Source organism: Lissotriton helveticus, chromosome 9 (assembly GCF_964261635.1).
Source record: "Lissotriton helveticus chromosome 9, aLisHel1.1, whole genome shotgun sequence".
Classification (NCBI taxonomy): Eukaryota; Metazoa; Chordata; class Amphibia; order Caudata; family Salamandridae; genus Lissotriton; species Lissotriton helveticus.
In genome coordinates this window covers 287,436,762-287,458,827 of record NC_136070.1, presented here as the reverse complement: position 1 = coordinate 287,458,827, position 22,066 = coordinate 287,436,762, and the positions used below count along the sequence as shown (strand labels likewise).

Sequence of the window (22,066 nt, the reverse complement as noted above, 5' to 3'; positions counted from 1 at the left end):
TGGTCTGGTGACATCATTTTGTAGTCCGTCAAAATCTTGCGAGATTACGCGAGTTAAGCTGGGGTTGCTTTGAACTATTCCTTCCTGGTTTGGTGACATCATCCTGTAGAGTTTACGAAATGTTTCCCTTTTCTGTTTGCTATTTCCAACACTATGTTTAAATACAATCAGGCTGCGGTTGGTTAAAACTACTCCTTCCTGGTCTGGTGACATCATTCTGTAGTCCATCAAAATCTCGCGAGAGTACGCGAGTTAAGCTGGGCTCAACATATGAAATAGAGGCTCTTTCGAGCAGCCCAATGCCTCCCCCTGACTCAGTCATCGTTTGGGACAACGACGGACAGGTAGGCTCTAGAATCAGTCTGGGCTGTTTTTTGGCACTTGTTTTATGAGGACTTGGTTAACATTAAATAGTGATAAACAAGCCAACTACCTCATGGTTGTCTCATTAAAAGTTTGGCCCCTTTTATCTGTCAGCCTTGAATAGGGGACAAAAGGTCTTTTTGCTGTATTGGCAATCATTTTTTGAGTTTATTTAAACTACATATGCTAAAATATTTTTTGTAAAGTCTAGCTAGAGAGTTGTAGGTGGGTGCGAGGACTCTCTTGGGTGATACGTTTATACCAGGAAGTCAGGCTCTATGTGCAAGACACATTGGTGCACCCCAAGCATTATTAATAGAGAGAGCAGGGTAAAAAGGGCTCGCTCTATCTATACTAAGTGTAGGGGTTGTCTTGTCCTTACAGAGCGGGGTCTCACATTTACCTGAGCCAGGTCCAGGAAGAGGTGAGGTCCTTTCCCCGGGCACACTGGGTGAGTACTTAAAAATCTTGAACACTAATGAATAGATTACCGTTTTTAACAGACCTTTGAACCTAATAAGGGTCCACATATGTTTTTGTTGTTGTAGATCACACCAGGTGCCAAGGAGGAATTTAAACAGATATAGGAGAAATATATCCTTTACTGTTATTAGTTCACTTGTGTGTTTTTTATTATATTTTTTTCACACGTTTCTCACTAATTTGGCAGTAGCATTCTTTGAGAACAGAGACCCTGATGAAAGCCTTGGGTTTCCTCCCATAATAGGCTGAAACATGTTGGTCCTCTCGCAGCTATTTGTTTAAACTGCGTTTATGTTGTTGCACTGTTCTTGTTTTTAACAAGGAAGGGGCTTATGCCCAATAAAGTAATTTTTGTTAAAGCTCCCTATCCTGTTTTAACCATCACATTCATCTTCATTTTTTTGCACTGCACTTTCCCATCAGATCATCATCATTTGGTCTAATCTAGTAATTGTAGGTCATTACCCCATGCCAAAGATGGGGGTATGCCGTATGTCTCAATGATCAAGAGACAGAATACCCTGGCAGGATTACCAAATGAAAACATTGATCCATACAAGTTATTGATGGGAATCCATAATGGGTTTTGATTAGCAATTACAGGTGGCCCTTTTCTTGGCGATCTGGTCTGTTGTTCATAACTGTTAGCCACTTCTTTATCTTGTTGTACTTTTTAGACATGAAGGTATTTTGAAAGATATTCAGATCAGGTTTCTTATTTAGACCTCTAAGTTTGTTTGTTGTTCATCTTATTTCAGGCATTGACAGTGACGTTGGCGACTTGTATGATTAGCAGTTATTTTCCCTGATGATTCTTGCTTTAATTTGTGCTTTGATGGAGACTATGATGATCTTTAACTCAAGACATTTATTTCCAGACAGCGATTGGTGCAAACGCTACCAGTGTCTTAGAATTGCCCTTTGAATATCGCCATGTGTCCTGGAGGTAAGAAGACGATAATGATGTTGATAATGCTGCAGGTTCATACACAGGAGCACAAAACGGATACTTAGAAAATAAAGGTTCACCTAGAATCGACTGCATATCTGAAAACAAATTGTTGTCAAATTTATTGTTAACATTGTCATTCAATTTTGAAAAAGCACAGTATATTAAAACATCACATTTCAATCACAACACAATACTTGAAAAATCAATTAAATTAAGAGTTAATCATGAAATAATTTTTTGAGTAACACAAAGGAAACATGCCCTGTAATGTTCAATAGTACTGAAAACCCACATTGTTGAAAATGTTTCCAAAATAATTAGATGACATTTAGTCTTGGTGTCCCACCATGTTCCCAATACAATGTACATGTCCCCTACAACATTCATGCCCAATCCCTTCAAGGAAGAGAGGATAAGTAGAGGGGGGATGGGATGTTTAGCATAGCAAAAAACAGATGAGTAGACTCCATCCTAGAAAATAACTCAAACAGGCATTAATCTGACCAGCACCCTGCCATTGCTTTTCAGAGACTGGGTCCAGGATGTAATCACAGATAGGCATTGCAGCCGGCAAAAACTAGCAAAGAATCAAGTTTAATTCAATAATGTGTCCAGTCCAGAGCTGCTCCTTAGTATTAAAGTGTAATACTGGCATTGCTTTATTTCTTTTCACCAGTATTGGAGGTCATGGGAAATTTACCGAACTGATCACCCTTCCTAGTAAGTATGATTATTTTTCTTTAAATTCCTGTTAACTTTTTTTACATGGCGTATGTTGGCTGTACCAGGAGGCTAGAGCCGAACTGGCCATAGCTGGCACGAGACGTTTTTCTGGTGAGCCTGAAGGGGTGGGGCCGGATTTTGACATGTGGGGGCTGGTTTGGTTACTGGGGGCTGGTTTTGCAACAGTGTTGCAATATCGGCCCCCTTTACCAAAAGTGGCAGTGGTGCGTAACACTAGTACCCCCCGCCCCCCCCCATCGCCCCCGGGGCCCGGTAGAGCGGAATTGCCAGGGCTAGTTTCTGTTCCCAGTCCGGCCATGCAGGAAGCTGTTGTTCCTAACCACTCAGCAAACTCTATGGATGGTTTGCAACCTACCTTTTTCACTCATATAAATGATCTCAATGTAAGTTTTACAGCTATCGTAAACCAGTGACCAAACCTGGTGGATACCCGCACACTTGTAAAGAAACATGCATCAATCAATGCATTTGATTAATATTCTAAGGACTGGTGAAATAATCTGGAGCCTGGACAACAATATTTTCCACCATCTATCAGGCATTGTTACAAATTTGTATATCTATGCCCATCATGAGTAGTTCCTGTGTGAAGATGTGATTGAGTCCTGCACCCCAGGACCTATTTACCTCCATGTACAACAATATGTGCATTAGACATACACTCTGTGAAGGGCAAGACCGTGTCAGGAGGTTTCTTACTACTACATTGGATGTAGTGTCCTGGGTGGATTTCCCAACTCCTCTTGCTTTCCAAGCTGATTCACAAGTTCTGTCAAAACTCCCTCATTTAAATTATACCCTTTGCTCAAATGTTTGCCTAAATCTATTGCTTCATTAAAAAAGCACACACAGTTAGGGGACAGCCATTGATGAACTGTGCTGACTGCTTTGTCACTAATATGTCCTGATCTCCCGCTTTCACAGCCTTTCAGAAGGTGAACAGGGAAAAATAATCAGAAATGAGTCCAAGAACAACAAGCTTTGGTTCTACCATTGGGCTCTGGCTACATATTTTAGTGGCTTGCCCCTTAGCCATGTTTTAATATCGTGTCCTATCTCACCAGTTCTCATATTTATAGTTTGTACCATTTGGGATTGGTTTATACCAACATTCAGATAGTGTTTTCAACAAAAGGTTGTTGTTATCATCAACGTGCAGGGTCTTCATACAGCCAGCCAGTCAGTGAGTCAGTCAATATAATTTATTCATTTTTGAATAAAACTATAATAGTTGCAATACATTATAAAATTGCAAGTTGCCCTAACACATTTAGTTTTTTACGCCGGATATTCAAAAACATAATAATAGCAAATGTATTAATTCTCTCAAGTCAACAATAAAAGATACACCCACAAGTTAAAATACAACCATTTAATCCATCTTCACAATTGATGCTATCTTGTGGCTTAAACTAATAAAACGTATGCAATCAATATGTAAAAGAGAGACAGAAGAGAACACAAAATCTTCATAAATAATTTCTCATTCTAGTAACACATAGCTTGTCTATATTGCCTCAGGTTGGCAGACCTCAGGAGTATAACCAGAAAAAGGTGTCTAGAAAGCAACTTAAAATTTACAAAATAGAAAAATCCATTGTTGACTGGGGAGAGCAGGAGTAGCAGGGACAAACTGTTAAAATCACATTATAAGAAACTGCCATAGGAAAAGAAACTATACAGTGGAAAATGGTATTTATGAGGAACCCAAACAATGCAGGGTTTACTCCAAGGGCTAGTGGTTATTTACATGTAGTTCCTCATGGTACATTTTTTAAACTTGGTTTGCATTCTCTGAGTGTGGCGCATGACTGAAATACAAGCCTTTGAATCATTCCTACTTGAGGCAACCAAGTGAACAGGTCTATCAAATACCTCTGGCATGTGCAGACTGCAACTTAGTTTCTCAATATAACCTAGCCATGGGAACTTAAATGCCTTATCCAGACTGATACAGTCTTTTAATAACAGCTGTATAAAAGAAGTTTGACTCTAAGTCCAGATGGACAGTCAAGGAAAAACAGGATGGAACCTGATGTGATCGTTAATATAGTCCAGCTCTAATTCTGAGTGGCACAAACGTATGGCTGTGCTCTGAAGGACTGCAGGCAGACATCTCAGAAATTTGTTCTCCACTTTCTGAATAACGAATAGTCCTGGAATTTCCTTCAATGTATGCTGCTATAGAGGGACCTATGATTTGTAAACCATATGCAATTCTCAGATGGATTTACTGCTCAGCTTTGAAGCAAAGTTAAATGGTGCCTCTATACTTCTCTCAAAAGCACCCTACCAGATGCGGGTCAGCAGGGACCACCCACAGGTGTCACAAAATGGGACGCCCAAATAAAAAAGGTGGAAACTGGGCAAATCTTAGTTTGATTTACAACATAGGACCTCTGTTTATCATTTTACGGGCCAAAGACCATAATATTGGTCTTTGGTTTATGGTAAGATCAAGGTTCAACATGAAGACTAAACTCTTGTCTAAAAGTTTCTGCAGCCAAGCGGAGTCTGAGCCATAAGCGCCATGTCAACCCTGTCTTACTGGCCTTGAAATATGGAACAGTTTGTTCATATCCCCATTTGGGCCATTTCTGACAGTGCAGTGGTCTAAAATAATCGATGATGTCGACCTCCACTTCCTGATTTGTCATACTGTCCCATAACCTGGAAACAAGTTCGAAAGCAACCGGCAGTCTCTTCCGGCGTACAGTGCATCGCATGAGTTGTCAGCGCGTCAGGTTCTTGTCTTACAAGAACCTGACGCGCTGACAACTCGTCGAATGATTGCGACGCCCTGTATGCCGGAAGAGACTGCCGGTTGCTTTCGAACCTGTTTCCAGGTTCCCCTAAAAAGCGGCTCACTACAGATAAAGAAAGACCTGCGAGGCACATGATAGATAGACACAAGTGCAGCAGGCAAGACCAAAAGAGTGTGAAAAGCACGTTGGCTTGAACAAATGATTGTTCCAACGTCGGGTTTGACTTGAGCGTTTTCAAGAGAAGCTTATTTTGGTCCTGAAGAGAACTCTACATCAATCAAGAGTTAGAAACGTGTAGACCATTATTTCTAGCCATAAGAATATATAAACCAAATTTGAATTATGTAAAAAAATGAAGTGCTGATACTATTTTTTTCTATGGCATTGTCTTAAAAAGATTGAATTGTAATTTACTGTAAATTGATAGTGTTAGGTGTGTATGGAATGTTTGATTGTTTGAGTGTTTAAAATGGGTGATTTTTGAGGAGTGAGAGCATGTTGAGTGATTGTGAGTTTGCTTGGGGTTACTAGGAAAATGTACATGTGGATGTTTTATGTGATTTTCAAACGTGATATTTGTGTTGCAATTATGATGTAAATATGTAAATGTTTGTTTATAATCAAAAAAATGTTTTATGTTGATCTGACAAAATAATAAAATAGATGTATTCAGACAGAACTAGCAGTCTTCAGCACATGTTGTAAAGAGTTACAATTTGGCTACATTAATTTGATTATAAATCAAGGAACAGTATTGGCATTTGTTTTGTTTATTATAGGTCATTGGCTTGGCCTTACTGTTGGGAGCCCAAACTCAGTAGTGCGATTAGTCTTTCTAACTAAGCATGTCAATAGCTCTGTATATTGTAGGTAACCAGATTGGTTAGAAAAACCTCCTTGCCTATTTTTGACCATTTCAAAATAACACCCTTGTTCTTCACCGTAATAATCATTGGTCCTTACTTTACACTGTTATTAGCACCCCCCACCCCCACACCCTTTCCCGCTAGAGCAGCAGGCTCTGATTGCTATGTGGGGTTTGTGGTATAATTGGAAAGCAGTCCCAGCATGCCTGATGAAAACAAAATGAAATTAATTAGACTGCTGCAACACCTTCCGATAAATGTAGGTTTTAAAATCTTAGCGGTGGACTAGGAGTCATGATCAAAGTGTAGTTACAAAGAAGAAAATTAAAAACCTCTCCATAACTTGAGTGGCAAAATGAGTTATAGTTTCCACAGTATGATCCAAAAGCCCACAAGAATTCTAACTAGAGAGGGAGCAGTAACTGTAAAAAATTAACTATATCTATCTATATGTTGTATTTCTAAAGACACAAGGTGCATATTTACTAGAAACTGGCGAAGCATGGAGTTATGCCAAAATTGGTAACGCTGTGCACCAACACTTTGAACCTAAACCTGTCACGTTCCTGGTTTCAAATTTAAAAACTGTTTCAGACCACCCTTGTCCACTATCAAAACAAGTTGGAGTATGATGAGTAACAGATGTCAGTGAGAGAGACAAACAGACTTCAGTCACATCCTTAGGGTTTCCTTTCCTCAGAACATATTGTCTGCGTTTATAGTAACATTTGGAGATGAAGTTGCAGCCAAGGTGGATTGTCAGTCTAAATATTGATGCTGAACAAAAGATGTATATATATGATCAGAATTGGGACACTAAAATGGGACAGTGTGTTACATTCCCCCCATGTATTCTGTACCTTATCTGGTCTCATCGGGAAACCACGCAGGTAGGTAACAATGCGGTTGTTACCACGACCGCGATGTTACCACGTGTGGCTTTACATTGCAAGTCGTTTCTACGACTTGCGGTAGGTGGCGTGCAACACCAGGTAATGTGTTGGATTTTAAATCCAGCACATTCCGTACTGTTGCGCTAACTGGAGTAGGAATAGTAATTTATACTATTCCTAAATCCAGCGCGCCATCTAGTGCAAGTCGTAGAACGACTTGCGATGTAAAGCCGCGCGTGGTAACAGCGCGGTTGTTGTAACGACCACGTTGTTACCTACAACATGGTAACACCATGCATTGTAACGTCACACATTCGATGCACTTGTTGTCTATGACTACAAAAGTAGACAAGAGGAAGTGCTTCAATCTTGCTTTTGCCTTGGGTTGCGAAATTAAATTTGTTTAGAAGCACAAAAATGACACGTTCATTTCTAAAACTGATCACAATACCGCCGGTAGTATTATGTTATGGTGTGTTTCCTATCCATAGAATTCTCCACGCCATGGATATTTCAGTATGAAGTGAATTATTGACACCGGTTGTCCCTTTTAACCAGTGGGCAACTTTGTTAACCAAGTGGTCACGGCTCCCAATTTGGAGTGGTCTAAGTTTTGGGGCCCCTTTGAGGATGATGGTAAATGGATTTACTTCTTTTGGAATGTGTAATGATTGGGTTTCCTCAACTGGTTGAGGTTTGGGACCAAAGGTTGGTTCATTTCCCACCAAAGGTCCTGTTGCGGCAGAATTAAAAACATGTGGCTACTAAGACAAAAGCATATATATGGGTAGGGTTAAATGAATTGCTATTATGGCTGTGAACATTTAGCCAGCTGAAGGATATTGAAGTTGGTGCATCAGTGTTAACAATGGTAGCAGAATGGGCCTCGTTTGTCTGCAACTTTGATATTTGAATTTTGATAGAACCCATTCAACTTATAATACAGTCCATGAAAGCTCGAAACTGACTCTCTTGGGATTCCAGCATACTACTAATTGAGGAAAGGACATTAACCTCCCTACAGTCTTTTTCTAGTAGTGGAGGGATTGTCTTTACCTATGAGGTCCACCTGTTTTGTCCCAAGTTTCCCTTTTCCGCGCTGGGCTGGGCACAGGTTACTTTCAAACCCTTGTCTGGCTTTGTAGTTGTAGAATGACAATTACAGAGGCATCTGCCCTTCTCTGAAGTGCCTGAGCCGGTCAGCAATGGAGCGGTAAACTCACTCTTGGCACTACTTGCTGTTTTATCAGGAACTGACTTGCTGACAGTAAATAGCCATTCTTCCACTGAATTAATCGCCTGGTCTAGGGAACCCATGGGAGTTGTCAGAAAGCTCACAATTGAATTAGATATGGAAACCTCCTTAACAGCAGAAGCTGTGGATTTCCTTCTTGCCATGATCATTGATTAAACAGAGTAAAATCAAAGCATCAGCATCTTAAAATCAAAAGAGGTGGCCTAGCTCAGCCTGGTTCAGGTTCAGACAGACCCATTCATGGCCCGGTCTTTGCCTTGCCAGTGCATGGTGGTGTCCAGCACATGCCCCACGCACAGCGGGAAGCCCAGGCTCCTCTTATGGCAGCAACACAGCAGCCCCATCTTCCTAGGTGATGAGAGTCCAGCTGTACCCTGGGGCATTGAGTTCCATGGATGGTAGTCGCGGTAGTCACAGAGGATCACCTGCCCATGGGAAAGCCTGGGCTCCTCTTAAGGCAGCATCACAGCAACTTGTCATGTACGTCAAGGTTAGCCCCTTTGGAGTCACTTCTGAGGCTGTTGGTTCAAAGCAAAGAGGTCCAGTCTTCCTTCAAGCTATAGACAACAGGGCAGTCCTTCTTTTGAATCTCCACAGGTTCAGAAATGTTTTAATGAGAGGTTGTGAGGCTGCCACTTCTATACCCAGTGCATTTGCCAGGGACATGGTAAGCATCTTCAGAAAAAGATCGGAATGGGCTGGTTACAGCCCTCGGCTACCCTTTAAAGCTCAGGAAGGGCTGAGTACAACCTCTGGGCCACCCTGCTCAGGAGAGGAAAGTGCTTTCCCACACCCAAGGTATTTTTGTCCTCTGTCTGGAAGGAATACACATCACACCATAGGAGAGCCATTAAGCAGATGTGGTTTAGGCAGAAACATGCCAACTTTCTACACGTGGTATTTTCCGAGTAGCACTTTTAAATCTGACTTTACCATTAAGAAGGATTTTACACAACAATCCAGATGAGTGAAAGAGGTATTTATTTAGCTGTTCCTAAACTTCATAAACTGAAGTTATCACTTATTAGGTGTAGTAAGGCAACACACTGTTAGTGTATGGGAAATCTAGCATACACATTTACAGTGCAAAACAACTTTGGGAGTTTTTCTCTGTCAGGATATGTAAAACTTAAGTACACATGTTCCACTTTTTAAATACCATGCACCCTACCCTTTGAGCCTTTAGGTCCTACCTTAGGTGTGACTGAAATGTATTAAAAAGGAAGGTTTGGGCCTGGCAAAATATTTATTTTGCCAGGGTGAAATGGCAGTTTAAAACTGCACTACAGGCTGCAGTGGCATGCTTGAGACATGTTTACAGTGCTGCTTTAGTACCTTCAATTCTGCTGGTCATTGTATTAATTGCTACGAAAACAAAAAATAGCTGTGGGTCATCAGGGCAACAAACCTGTCCACTAACTAAGTATCTGACGATGGGAAGACAAACAGAAAAAACACATGTCGAATAAACAGGTGTCTCAAAATGTGACAGCAAATTGTCAACAGGATACTTTTCTACTGTGAAAAATACCCATCAGTTGTCGATCTGTACCGCCCATATCATCATCTCGGATCCTTCACACCAGGAAGGGAAGATGTTACAACCACTTCAATGGGGTCTTTAGATAGATTATACAGACCGTGTGGCCCAGTGAATGATAAATGGTATTGGAAGGCGTGTAGTGACAACTGTCTAAGCAGTGCGTGAAAGTGAAATAAGAAAGTGAAGTGATAAGGCAAATAAAATTGGAGAGAAAAGAGGAAACAAGTTTAATAGGTACCTCTCTTCTTCCAAGTGAATAAAATCAGTGCAACAGTAGTAGTTTTAATAAATAGCTACTATATCTAGTGTGTTGGTCAACATGTTTCTGCAGATTATTGGACCCTAGTGGTGTCCGCTGCTTTCATCAGGACCGTAATTGCTACTGCTCATTAAATAAGTGAAAAGTCAAATTCCTCACCTCGGTATCCTAGGTAACTTTGTTCTCCTGACTGACATGGCCAGAGAAAAGTGAACATAAAACACAAAGTCAGATACATAAACCGTCAAACAGTACACATGCATTCATTTGCATTCGGTTTTAAATCTCTTATTTAAACCAAAACTAGGGTGTCTATTACATTTATTTATACACCCACAGTGTCAGTTATATGTACACTGATACTCCATTCGGGTATCAATCTCTCACTTACCTATTGGGCAGGAGAGAATGGCTCCACCTCACCTGGCCACGGTGCAGGTAAATAGAGCACCGCTCTAGTAGGAAAATACAAAAAGAGAGAAAAATCACACGGACATGCCAGCGAAGCTGGCTTCACACCCCAGCTCACCCTGAAGAAGTGCCCCTTCAGGTAGCTGTTGTCACATTAACATGACATTCAGGCACATCTGTACCAAGTGTCTTCCCTGTATCAGATATCCAAATCTTTTAATTTATGATGATATTGTCTCAATTAGCCAATCTATATTGGTAGTTTCAAGCCCAAAAGGAGTGTACATATCGTGCAATCAGTCCAACCTATGGTCAATACTCTATATTCGCACTAGCTTATTCATGGTTTCTATGTAACACTCAGAGAGTCTTCTGTATGCATCGCCTATAATCGACACCTATGTCCATGACCATGCTTTTATCGCCGTCTGGTGTTATGCTGGTCCCCGCTTATTCATGGATAATGCCTAAGTGCTGGGTGTGTGTGAGCGTTGGTAAGCTCTCTGCGTTTCTGCTTTTAACTCGATTTGTACCGCACTAAACTTTCATTGCAACACCAAAAAATAGGGCCATCCCCCGCAGCATCGCGCTACTACATTAGCCCTTTCCAAGAAAATGGCAGTACTCACCTACCCGTCGGTACTCCGGGTGTCCCTCTGGGCCGTCTCAGGGAGGTACCGGGTATGGTGGCTGCCGAGTATTTTCTATCGTTCTCGGCACTGGAACCTGACGCGGCATGACGTCAGTGTCCCGCGTCTTTAGGGGATCATGGGTAATGTAGTCCCAGCCCCTGCGTAATCCTTTGTATCACCGGCTCCGGGCATATTTATGCTTTTATATGTACCTTAGGTTCATTGGGTATTTTTATCTGCACGTATAGAGTAACTACCACCCGAGACTTATGGAAAGGGGATTACATATCGTATTTTATGGAGACCCCTAAGCGCCATATCGTATTTTTTCATTAAATTTTTTAGACACCACTTGGTGCCATCACATGGCGCAAACCTTAATATAGTTCCTATTATTTCGAAAAAAGGAACCCAAATGTCTTGGACTGAATCATATCATAATAGACAACACGATGTCAAGTATCACTCAAGGTCTAACCGAGCCAGTACTAAATATGATTTATTGCCCATTGACTGATTATCAAATCCAATACCCAAGATTACGGTTTATGGATGTTGTAACTATTGTGTTTCTGCACTCATTCGCTGCCATAAATATGTCAAGCGTCATTAGTCATGTGTGCATTAGTCAATGGACCCCAGTATCATATATGCCACTCCCTAAGTCGAAGTGGACATATAGTCATGGTTAGTACTACACAAAAGCAATGTGCACTGTCCCCCCTCCACAGGAGACCTTAGTGTCAACCATATAGTACCTGATGGTGTTCAGTACCGGCGGTATACAATAGAGAAACATGATTGATGATGGTCAACCTGTTTGGATGTCTAGTGAAAGTTGTTAAAGTGCCATTCTCTGTTGGCTTATAAAGACATCCAAGGGATGTCTTCATTCAAACCCTCCTTGTCAGAATTGAGCTTGTAAACCCATTTCTGCTCTCTTTTGAATATGAATTTGCTCACATCTGTGACCTGAGCATGAATCAAGGGTTGCTCAATTACTGTCTACCTGAAATCAATCGGTGCATGTCCTACTGTCAAAAAATGGTTGGTCAGCCTAGTCGCCTTTTTCCAGCATCTAATCGTGCTCTTGTGCTTGGAAATGCGGATTTTTATTTTTCTAGTTGTCATGCCAGCATATTTGAGGTGGCACGGACAGGTGATGAGATAAATTAAATTGTGGCTATTGTAATTGGTAACTCGCTTCTGTTCCCACGGATGATCAGTACCTATATCAATGCTTGTTGACCGACAGGTTTGTGGACATGCTGCACACCTCCCACATGGATGGTGTCCCGTGACTGCGGGCATATCCCAAAGGGTGCCTACTGCACATGGGATGTTGTTCTTGGGTCTTATATGGACCAATCGATCTTTAAGATTTTGCCCACGTTTGAATGCAAAGAGGGGCATCTGTACGCTGTCTTCTCCGGTGTTCAGGATTGCCCAGTGTTTTCTCACAATTTTTTGTATATTATTAGATTGAGTGCAAAAAGTGTCCACACAAGTGATCCTATCCTGTTTCTCTTTTGGGAAAGGGGGCTCCAGCAAACCCTCTCGGTTGTTATTCGAGGCTCTCTTTTTCAACCTGCGTATCAGATGTTTGGGGTACTTTTTGTCAGCCAAATTTTATTAATTGGCCTAAACTTGTAGGATTGGGTGTACCCTCTGAATTATTGTCTCCACGAATGTCACTTTATTCTGCAAATAGATAGAGAGTTCCGCTCGACTGAAATGAATTTTCAGGTAAAATCCCATTTGACAATGGCATTGGCATTAAGCCAGGTTGCATCTTAGCGCCTTTGTTATTTTCTTTATATTTATCTGTTTATCCCATTATTTTAAAGCAGAGGGTTACTGAACGACCTACATTTGGATCAAGTGACATTTTTATCCTGTTATATATGGACAATTTAGTATTTTTGTCTCTTAAACCAATTGGATTACAGAAACAATTGGACATTTAGCTTCTTTTTCGCATCATCAAATTGTAAATGAAAGGAAAACTAAAATTATGATAATGGGCGGCTGAGGAATTAAGTCACCTAGGAGGATCTAGACCATGCCTGAACTTTGCCATTATGCCGTCACTCTAGAAGACGTCATTTATGCAGACCGCTTCCACAAAATTACTTTAAATCCTAGTCTAGACGCCGTTATCGTAAAGACTCCCGAAGTGCTGAGACTAATCACATTTAATCAGATCTATCTTTGATGCCTCGACTTTTTACCCTAGGAATGGACGTACCCATTACAACATATTATCAATCATAGCGGAGGATAACCAGTTCGACACCGGTACAACGGTTTTGAGTCACCATATGTTGTAAGGACCGACTATTTGAAGGACTAGGATTTAAAGTAACAAAAAAATCTCTTGGTTTCGCCAATATACAGACCTCTGATTTTATAATGCCCTGATGAAGTCCAATTGCTGTAAAGCTGGACGAAACACGTGTTGGCAAATGAGAACAAACACTGTATTATGAAAATACTGGTACTGAGTGACTGAAAGAAAATGAAGAAATAAAAGAAGATCTAATGAAAATATTTGTATTGATATTTACTGTTATTGAATCCAAGTGTATTCTATGGTTAATTGATCTATATACATCAAGCTAGTATTGCTCAGGTAGAGAATATAGTGAGTAATTAATCAGACAAATTCCGTTTGTCAGTGGTTACAACTTTAGGCAAGGGTTGTATCTCATCCTTAGAGCATAGACTAGAGAATTCCACTAACTCTCAGATATTTATACACTGGTATTGCGCAAATTCCCCTCTTGCCCTTTGTATATTAATTGATGTCCTCGATTTTGTCCTGAAAAAAACCATACTTGATGTTTCTACAAACACATAATTATTTCAGGGTGGAAACGTCAACGTACAACCATCTCATGCCCTGGCTCACTATAAAAATAGACTAGCTATAGAGAAAAGACCTGAAAAGGACGGAGAATATATGTTATTGTCTTGTTTATTGTTTGAATTCGAAAGGTCACCCATTTGCATTATATACCACAGTCATCCATTGAATTGTCTGTATATTTATTATTGTGTTTTCTTTGTCAGACAGTCCCCATCAGTATTATCTTTTTGAATAAAATTGTTTACACAATTAACGAGGAAAATAGAGAAATAAAACAAATAATTTAATAAATATATCTTTTTTTAATAAAAATTTCGGGGCCTATTAGGATCTCGGGCGGATCGCCTGCCAAATGTTCCTGTGTCACTCCCCGCCATATTAGTATGGCGAGGGGTACCGCGGCGGACGGAAAGACCATCCGCCACTTTTCCGCCGGTCGGATTGTCGGCCGGGCAGAAAAGGCACACAATATTGTAGCGGTGCCTTTCAGGCACCGCCATCCATAGTATGATGCCTGCGGTGGAATGCCTTTCCATGGCAGAGACTCCACAATGGAAAGGCATGCAGAAACTCCCTGTGGTGGACCATTGTGGGCCCCCGGGGGGGTTGGGGGTTGGGTGGCTGCACTGGGAGGTACCTACGGTACCCCCTATCATTGCCATGCACATGGTGGCAGGCACCGCGCGGTGCCCGTCACGTTGTGCATGGCAATGCACAATATGGGCTTTAACATTGAGGTGGGTGCTGCTTACAGCACCGCCCGCCGCAATGTTAAAGTCGAGAATGGGCCCGCCAGTGTGGCTGGCGTATCCTAAGTGGCCTGGCGGGACCACCGCACCATTGGTGGTCGGTCCTGTGTTCCGTTACGGTGGCGGGTGGACAAAGTCTGCTCCGCCATCGTAATAGGCCCCTCACAGAGAAGTGGTACATTTACAAAAGTCTAGTACAAAGTCAATATTGATTGTGAAAGAAATAATCAGGTTCTGAACCAGTACCTCGTGGTACTTACCCAACGGAACCACTTGTAACTTTATAACTATTAACCCTGGTTCTGAGGGATACAGCGTGACCCCATTGATCTTAATGATGCTTCGTCATAGGATACCTTGTCCGTCCCTGGTAAGATGGTACTACCAGGGTGGACTCAACCTCAAGTTGGACACTCTTGAGGAAGTCTTTCAAATTTTAGTTTTCCCTAATTTGTGCTGGCTGGTCCAGCATCAGCCAGTGATTGGCGGAATTAAAGGCTACTGAGAGATCGAACAGGATAAGGGTACAGACCAACGTCTAGATACCAAAGTGTAGATACCAACATGGGTAATTTGCATGTGTTTCTTCTCCTCATGTGTGTCCTGTCACCTATGTACACATGCAGAATGTGAGTGTGTGGAGGTTCATGTGTGCCACGTTTGTATTTTTATGTTTTTAAAAATGTAATAGTGTACCGAAAGACTAAGATGCGGCCTGTACATTGTACTTTGCATGTAATAGGTCTGTCTCCCCTAATGCTGCTACTCTTGTTACCCTTATGTCAGATAAAATGACCTTGTGACTTCCATGAGAGAGGTAGGTCCTCTCCATATCCTTTTATACCTTCACCTTTTATACCTTCACCTTCCCCAACATGGCCACCTCTCGAGTAAAGGATGGAATTAATTGCTACAAAATCATCTTTCCTCCCGGCCAAACTAAAGCTTAGGTTAAACGATTGAAGCATAAGACTATCGAACGTTTCCCTGATTCCCTTTTTGTTGACCAATTTTACAATTGTAGTTCTGGGAGGCGCAAAAATGATTTCATTTTATTCACTCACGACACCCCCTCTTGGTCCTCCAGTTTATCTAATTCCCTTAACGTCACCTCCTCCTCCTCTATCCCTCATGGGAAACAACTAAAGATTTCCCCCTCTGCGTATATCAACGGCTCCCTCACCATCTCAATCTATAACAACGGTACTGTCTTGATCCAAGGCAAAGACACCTGTCTCTCTCTCTTTGACCACCTCTTCCCCTCCCTAGTCCCCTCCTCTGCGACCAGGCTTTCCCCTGACTCCCCATCTAACTCCACCCTATACTCCCTTTCTCCTCCCTTTACCCCCCTTCACTCCAATAGACTGCACCCTAGGGAGGCTCAGGTCAGCCCCCTTCCCTCCACCTCCCTTGTGCCCTCCTCTCCCTTTCCTCCCACTTCACAGTTTACCCCCCCCCTTTCGTCACGTCAGCCTTACCACCAGGCAATACATTCCTCGTCCAATATGCACCGTCCCGGTACCCCAATCTCTTCTCGTCCCCCCTATTCCTATCTGCTACTCCCTTTTTTAGTACACTACTCCGCCAACCTCCTCCCCCTGCTAACTTGCCTCATGCTCCCCCCTTTCCTCCCTCTCCCCCTCTTCTCTACCCCCTCCTCCCCTCACTTCTTTCCCCAATTTCTTCACAATCCCATTGCATCTCTCTCCTTTCCCCCTCTCCGCTAGCTATGCTGTGCTGCCCCCTTTAACCCCCGGGAAACCCATTCCATCTCCCCCCATCAGGCCCAACAGAACCTCTCCCTGTCCTCAACTTCCCCTTCTCCCAACCCCCCCACTCTACCAGATACCGGTTCCCGCACAGCCACCTCTCCTAGCCAACAGGACCTCTCCAACCACCGCCCCTCTTTTCCTCCCAAACCTCCTACACTCCTATGTCACCTCACAGTCCTCCCCTCTCCTTCCCCACCGTCTTGTTCAGCACCCATCTCCCCCTAAACATGTCCTTAATTCCTTTCCTTCGTGCAACGCCAATAAAGACAACTCTCCCTTCACCTCTGATAAGCCAACCCCCCGCTCTCAGCCTCCACCTTTCCCCACCTATTAACCCTATACCTCAACTCTCCTCCTGTCCTCCCACCTCTCCCTGCCTCCCACCACCTATATCACCCCCTCCTCTTGCCGCCGAGACACCCAACCTTCCGTGCTCTGCCCTACTCTCTCTTGAAAATAAGCTATGCTCTCTAATCACCTCCATCTCCCAGCTGGTAGCTTCCATTTCACTTTTAAGCTCTAAGATTTCAACTTCCCCATTCAACTCAACTCCTCTGGAAAACTCTCACCTCCCCACGAGATGCACCTCGCCCCCTCACCCCATTATAGCCAAGCACAACCTGCTATCTGCAAACATCGCTCATTCATACAAGCCCTTGAGCGCCACCCTTCTTCAACCAGCATTTCCGAGTAACCCAACTACCTACTCTATTCCAACCATCTCCTCTGTCAGAACCAAGCATCCACCTAAACCCTCCCGTGCACCCCCATATAGGTATAATATCCCTATCACCCTTCTTAGCCCAAGGGCCCCCGTCACCAAAACAGTCTCGACAGAACTGCGCTGTCTGCTCCACACTGCAGATCTGCAATTAAACACAAACTCGAAATCTCTGATACCATCACCCTTCATAATATTGACCTGTGTTCCTAACAGAGACCTGGTTCAACGATACCTCTCACTCTATGTTTGATCTCCTGCTACCCGCAGGATATTCTATTTTCAGGAATGACAGACCTATCAAAGTTGGGGGAGGTGTTGCAGCCATCTTTAGAAACTCACTTCAACTCAAGGCTTTTCCCATTAGCGCCTTCCGCACTTTTGAATGTCTATCTCTTGAGCTTCAAGTACACCACCGCTCACCCCTCAGATTCCATGTCATATACCGCCCTCCTGGCAGCGGCCCTTCGTTTATGGAGGAACTCACTGACTTCATCAGCGACCAATACACACAAAGTGACAATCAGACCTTCGTGGGGGACTTTAATCTCCACTGGGGCTCCCTGCAAGACTCTTCCACGAACTTGCTGGCCACCTTCCTCTCTGCAAACGATCTTATCCAACACTGCACAGAATCAACACACTCTAAGGGCTCAATCCTGGACCTTGTTATTTCTAAAGCTGGCATGCTCTCTATCGCTACCCCTATTCACGTACACTGGTCTGACCACCTCCTCATCCCATTCTCTCTTCACCTGGCGCACTCTATAACTCTTGGCCAACCTAAGAGGGCTACCTCCTGGTTCCGTGACGCTAAAAACATTGACACTGTTTCCCTCTGTGAATCAGCTTTGCTGTCACTTCCAAGGTTAGACCCGAACCTAGATGTTGATGATCTCACCTCACAATGCCTCTCAGTCCTTGCAGTCGAAATCAATAGCGTCGCTCCTCTCCAAAGCAAAAAGAAAAGGCCCATTCCCTCAGCACCCTGGTTCAACAAATCCCTATATGAAGAAAGGAAGCGCCTAAGACTCCTGGAGAAACAATGGAGGCATGCACCCTCCACCGATAATTTGGCTACGCTTCGTTCAGCAAGATCCAAGTACCACAAGCACATCTTCCTTGGGAAAGCATCACACTTCAAAACCCTCCTTGACTCAGCCAAAAATAGATCCAAAAACTATTTGACCTCATCAAGAATACTAACTACTCTCCCCCTACCTCCAAATTGGAGGATTCTACTAAGAAAGCTGCTGATTTCGCTGTATTCTTTGACGAAAAAGTGAAATCACTTGTGGTTCAGGTTGCTCATCCTACCCCTCCAGAGGAGCGCAAATCTCTAGCCATTTGGCAGAACTTCGACCCCATCTCTGAAGATGTCCTCCTCAGGTGCATCCTCGAAACAAAGCCCTCCAACCACTCGCTCGACCCCATCCCTAGTGCCATTGCCATTGACTTCTATACCCATTCTCTTCCCTATTGGACCACTCTGGTCAACCTATCCCTCTGTCAAGGCTCCCTTCCTGTTCCCTTCAAAACTGGGCAGGTCAACCCTCTGCTTAAAAAAACCCACTGCGGATCCGAATGACCTCAACAACTTCCGCCCCATCACTAACCTACCCTTTCTTGCGAAGATCACAGAAAGATGTGTTGCGAAACAACTCTCTCGTCATATCAAGGACAATGATCTTCTTGACAATCTTCAGTCCGGCTTCATCCAAAACTGCAGCACTGAAACTGCCCTGCTGCAAGTGATCGATGACGCGCTGCGAATACTAGACTCGGGGGGATCTTGTCTTCTAATTCTCCTTGACCTTTCGGCAGCCTTTGACACTGTCAATCACAACACTCTCCTCAACACTCTTCAACAGAGAATGGGCATGGAGGGCACTGTGCTTAAATGGTTTGCTTCTTTCCTTTCTGATAGATCCCAAATGATCAAAATAGCGGACAGTCTTTCATCTCCTCTGGCGGTGTGTCAAGGTGTTCCCCAAGGCTCTATTCTTGCACCCACATTGTTCAATCTCTATTTGGAACCTCTGGAAAATCTCCTAAGTAAATCTGAGGTCAACTATCATCTATACGCAGACGACACTCAAATCTACCTCAAGGTTGCCTCCACTCACGATCTCTCCGTCCTAAGCTCTACCCTCGATTCCATTCTAAATTGGATGTCAACACATCAACTGATTCTGAATCCCTCCAAAACTGAATTCCTCCTCCTCTCCTCCTCTCTTTCTCCTCCCCCGGTTCAATCATGGATGAACCAGATGAATCTGCTGAACAACAAACCATCATTGTCGACAGTGCAAAATCCCTCGGTGTCATACTCGACACAAAACTCAATCTACTCTCCCACATTAATTCAATTGCAAAGTCTGCCCGATACCAACTTCGCCTTCTTTGGGGGATTCGTCGCTTCTTCCCGGAGCATGACCTTAAAACCCTGGTCCAATCGCTGGTCCTATCCAGACTGGACTACTGCAATTCTCTTCTGACTGGCCTCCCCAAATCCCACCTATCCCCCCTTAAGTCTGTTCTCCATTCAGCAGCTCGTTTCATTTATGGGGCCAAAAGAAGCGACCACATCACTCCCATGTAATCCACCCTCCGCTGGCTTCCCATCGAGGCTAGAGCTATCTACAAGACTGCCTGCATCACCCACAAAGCCTTGCACTCCTCCTCTCCGCGCTACCTCGCGAATAAACTGAATCTCTCTGGAGGCTCTAGACCATCACGAAATGTGGAAAATCTACGACTGGAACCTCCCATTTTCAAGAAGGAAAGATCGATGACTCAATCCTTTTCAGGCAGCGCAGTGAGAGTCTGGAACTCACTTCCGCCTCAGCTCCGGACCACCTCCTCCTCCCAGGCCTTCAAAACTGACCTCAAAGTTCTCCTCCTACAAAGACACTTCCAAATGTAATCCATGCCCTCTCTATTATCTGAAGGAAGCCCTTTTAATTATTGAAAAATCTACTTTGCATAACTTTGGAAGTGTCCTCCCAGTGTGTTCTTTTGGTTTGAGAGTCTGCCATTTATTGCAGTACTATCCTACCTGTGTTTGGGACTCATGTGTAACATGCACCCGTCACTTTCTCTTGTAACACACTGTTTTCTACCTCTTAAATTTGTTTGTTTTCGATACCTGCACAAGTGCCACCAGTGCCTTCGTAACGTTTGTTCTTGTGCTTGAGTGTCCTCCATATATTACTGTATTTTACCTCTATGTTTATTTTGTACGCTTTTGTAACCTGCACACGTCACTTTTTCCTCCTGTAATGCACCGTTTGCCACCTCTTGTATTTTGCAGGCCCACGATTGTCACTTTTGTAATGCACCGTTTGCTACCTCTTTATGTTGTTGGTTCACGATTGTCACTTTTGTAATGCACCGTTTGCTACCTCTTGTATTTTGTTGGCTCACGATTGTCATTTTTGTGTCATTTAATGTAACGTTTGCTTTTGTATGTTGCTCACTTGTAATGTTCTCATGTATCAGTTCTGTTCCTACTGTGAAGCGCTCTGACACCTTCGGGTAAAGTCCGCGCTATATAAAAACACATTAATAATAAATAAACCTTAGCTAAGCATAGGGACCCCTATATAAGCCCTGTCAAATGCCCGAGACCTAATCAGCCTGCACCGCATAAAGGATATCACGTGGTTTACTCTAAGGTGTTTCTAACAGTATTAATTGGACCCCAATTTTCTCTACAGAAAAATAATTCGTTTTCGTTTGTTATATGCCTGTATGAAATCCAAATTGTTGTTCGTATTAACAGTGTTTGACTTGCTTTGTCAGAGCACCTGTTTAATACTGAGAACTCACTCTTCTTCCTATTAAAAGCAGGTCCCTTCTAAATGAAAGAAGTGCTGATAGTAACCCATTTAAAATACTGAGAAAGTACTGAGTTAGACTCTTTCATTTTAATCTTGCGAAGACCTTAGGTATTACAGCTGCCTTCCTGCGTGTGCCCTGGTCATTCTGGTATGACCGGTAATGAGAGTTTGGTCCCAAAATGATTTTAAATGGATACTGCTTGAAAATTGAGAAACATGTAGGAATGGTGGGAAATGGAGTATTTTTCCAATTTTACTTTTCACTCTAGTACCTTTCACTGAAATGTTATATCCCGTGAAAGTTGCTGTTCCTAGGGTTCTTGGCTTGAATAAGAAATAAGGATCACTCTGTACAACTGACCTGATCGCTTGTCCTAATTTTTAGATATCTTCAGGCTTTTCAATCCTGATCTCATGGGATATGCAAGGAACAGGACCATGAACAACAAACCTGCACCACTGGAGCAAACCGGCTTCAATCTGGCAGTCACCGGAGCCAATACATAGTAAGTAATTTAACAATGGACTAAACTATCATTAGTGGGGCAGTTGCAGTGGTGATGGGCCCCAGGTATATTAGGGACCCACTGCACTTCAGTTAGACTGTGTTTTACTACTCAACAGTGAGACATGGGAAGCAGTTTTATTGTGTTCCTTAGGCATAGCTGCCAAGGTTTCACATTGCTACGTGTGACATTTTCATAATTTCAGTGTAATTATGAGTGACATTTCAATGACAATGAGTGAAACATATTAAGTTAAATTGAATTTGAGCAACCAAAACAACGTTAACTGCTGTAAAGCACCTGAAACGCATTAAGCCTCAGGCTGTGGTGCAGCGAAGTATCAGGCATAGTCAACAGCTAGAACGCTGTAGTGTTTATAATTTTATAAACAAGCCTCTCTCAACATTATGCGGTTGTATGAAGTTCTTCATGGAATGGCCC

General features: G+C 42.9%; 1 protein-coding gene across 1 annotated transcript in view; it reads left to right on the top strand.

Moving 5' to 3' along the window:
- The window catches only part of LOC144781259 (phospholipase B1, membrane-associated-like), a 211,649-nt gene that overhangs the window by 58,345 nt on the left and 131,238 nt on the right, over positions 1 to 22,066 (top strand). The window contains exons 5-7 of the mRNA XM_078660002.1: positions 1,725 to 1,792; positions 2,475 to 2,518; positions 21,505 to 21,625. Of these exons, the coding sequence (XP_078516128.1) occupies positions 1,725 to 1,792; positions 2,475 to 2,518; positions 21,505 to 21,625 (233 nt within the window). The remainder of the gene's footprint in view (positions 1 to 1,724; positions 1,793 to 2,474; positions 2,519 to 21,504; positions 21,626 to 22,066) is intronic.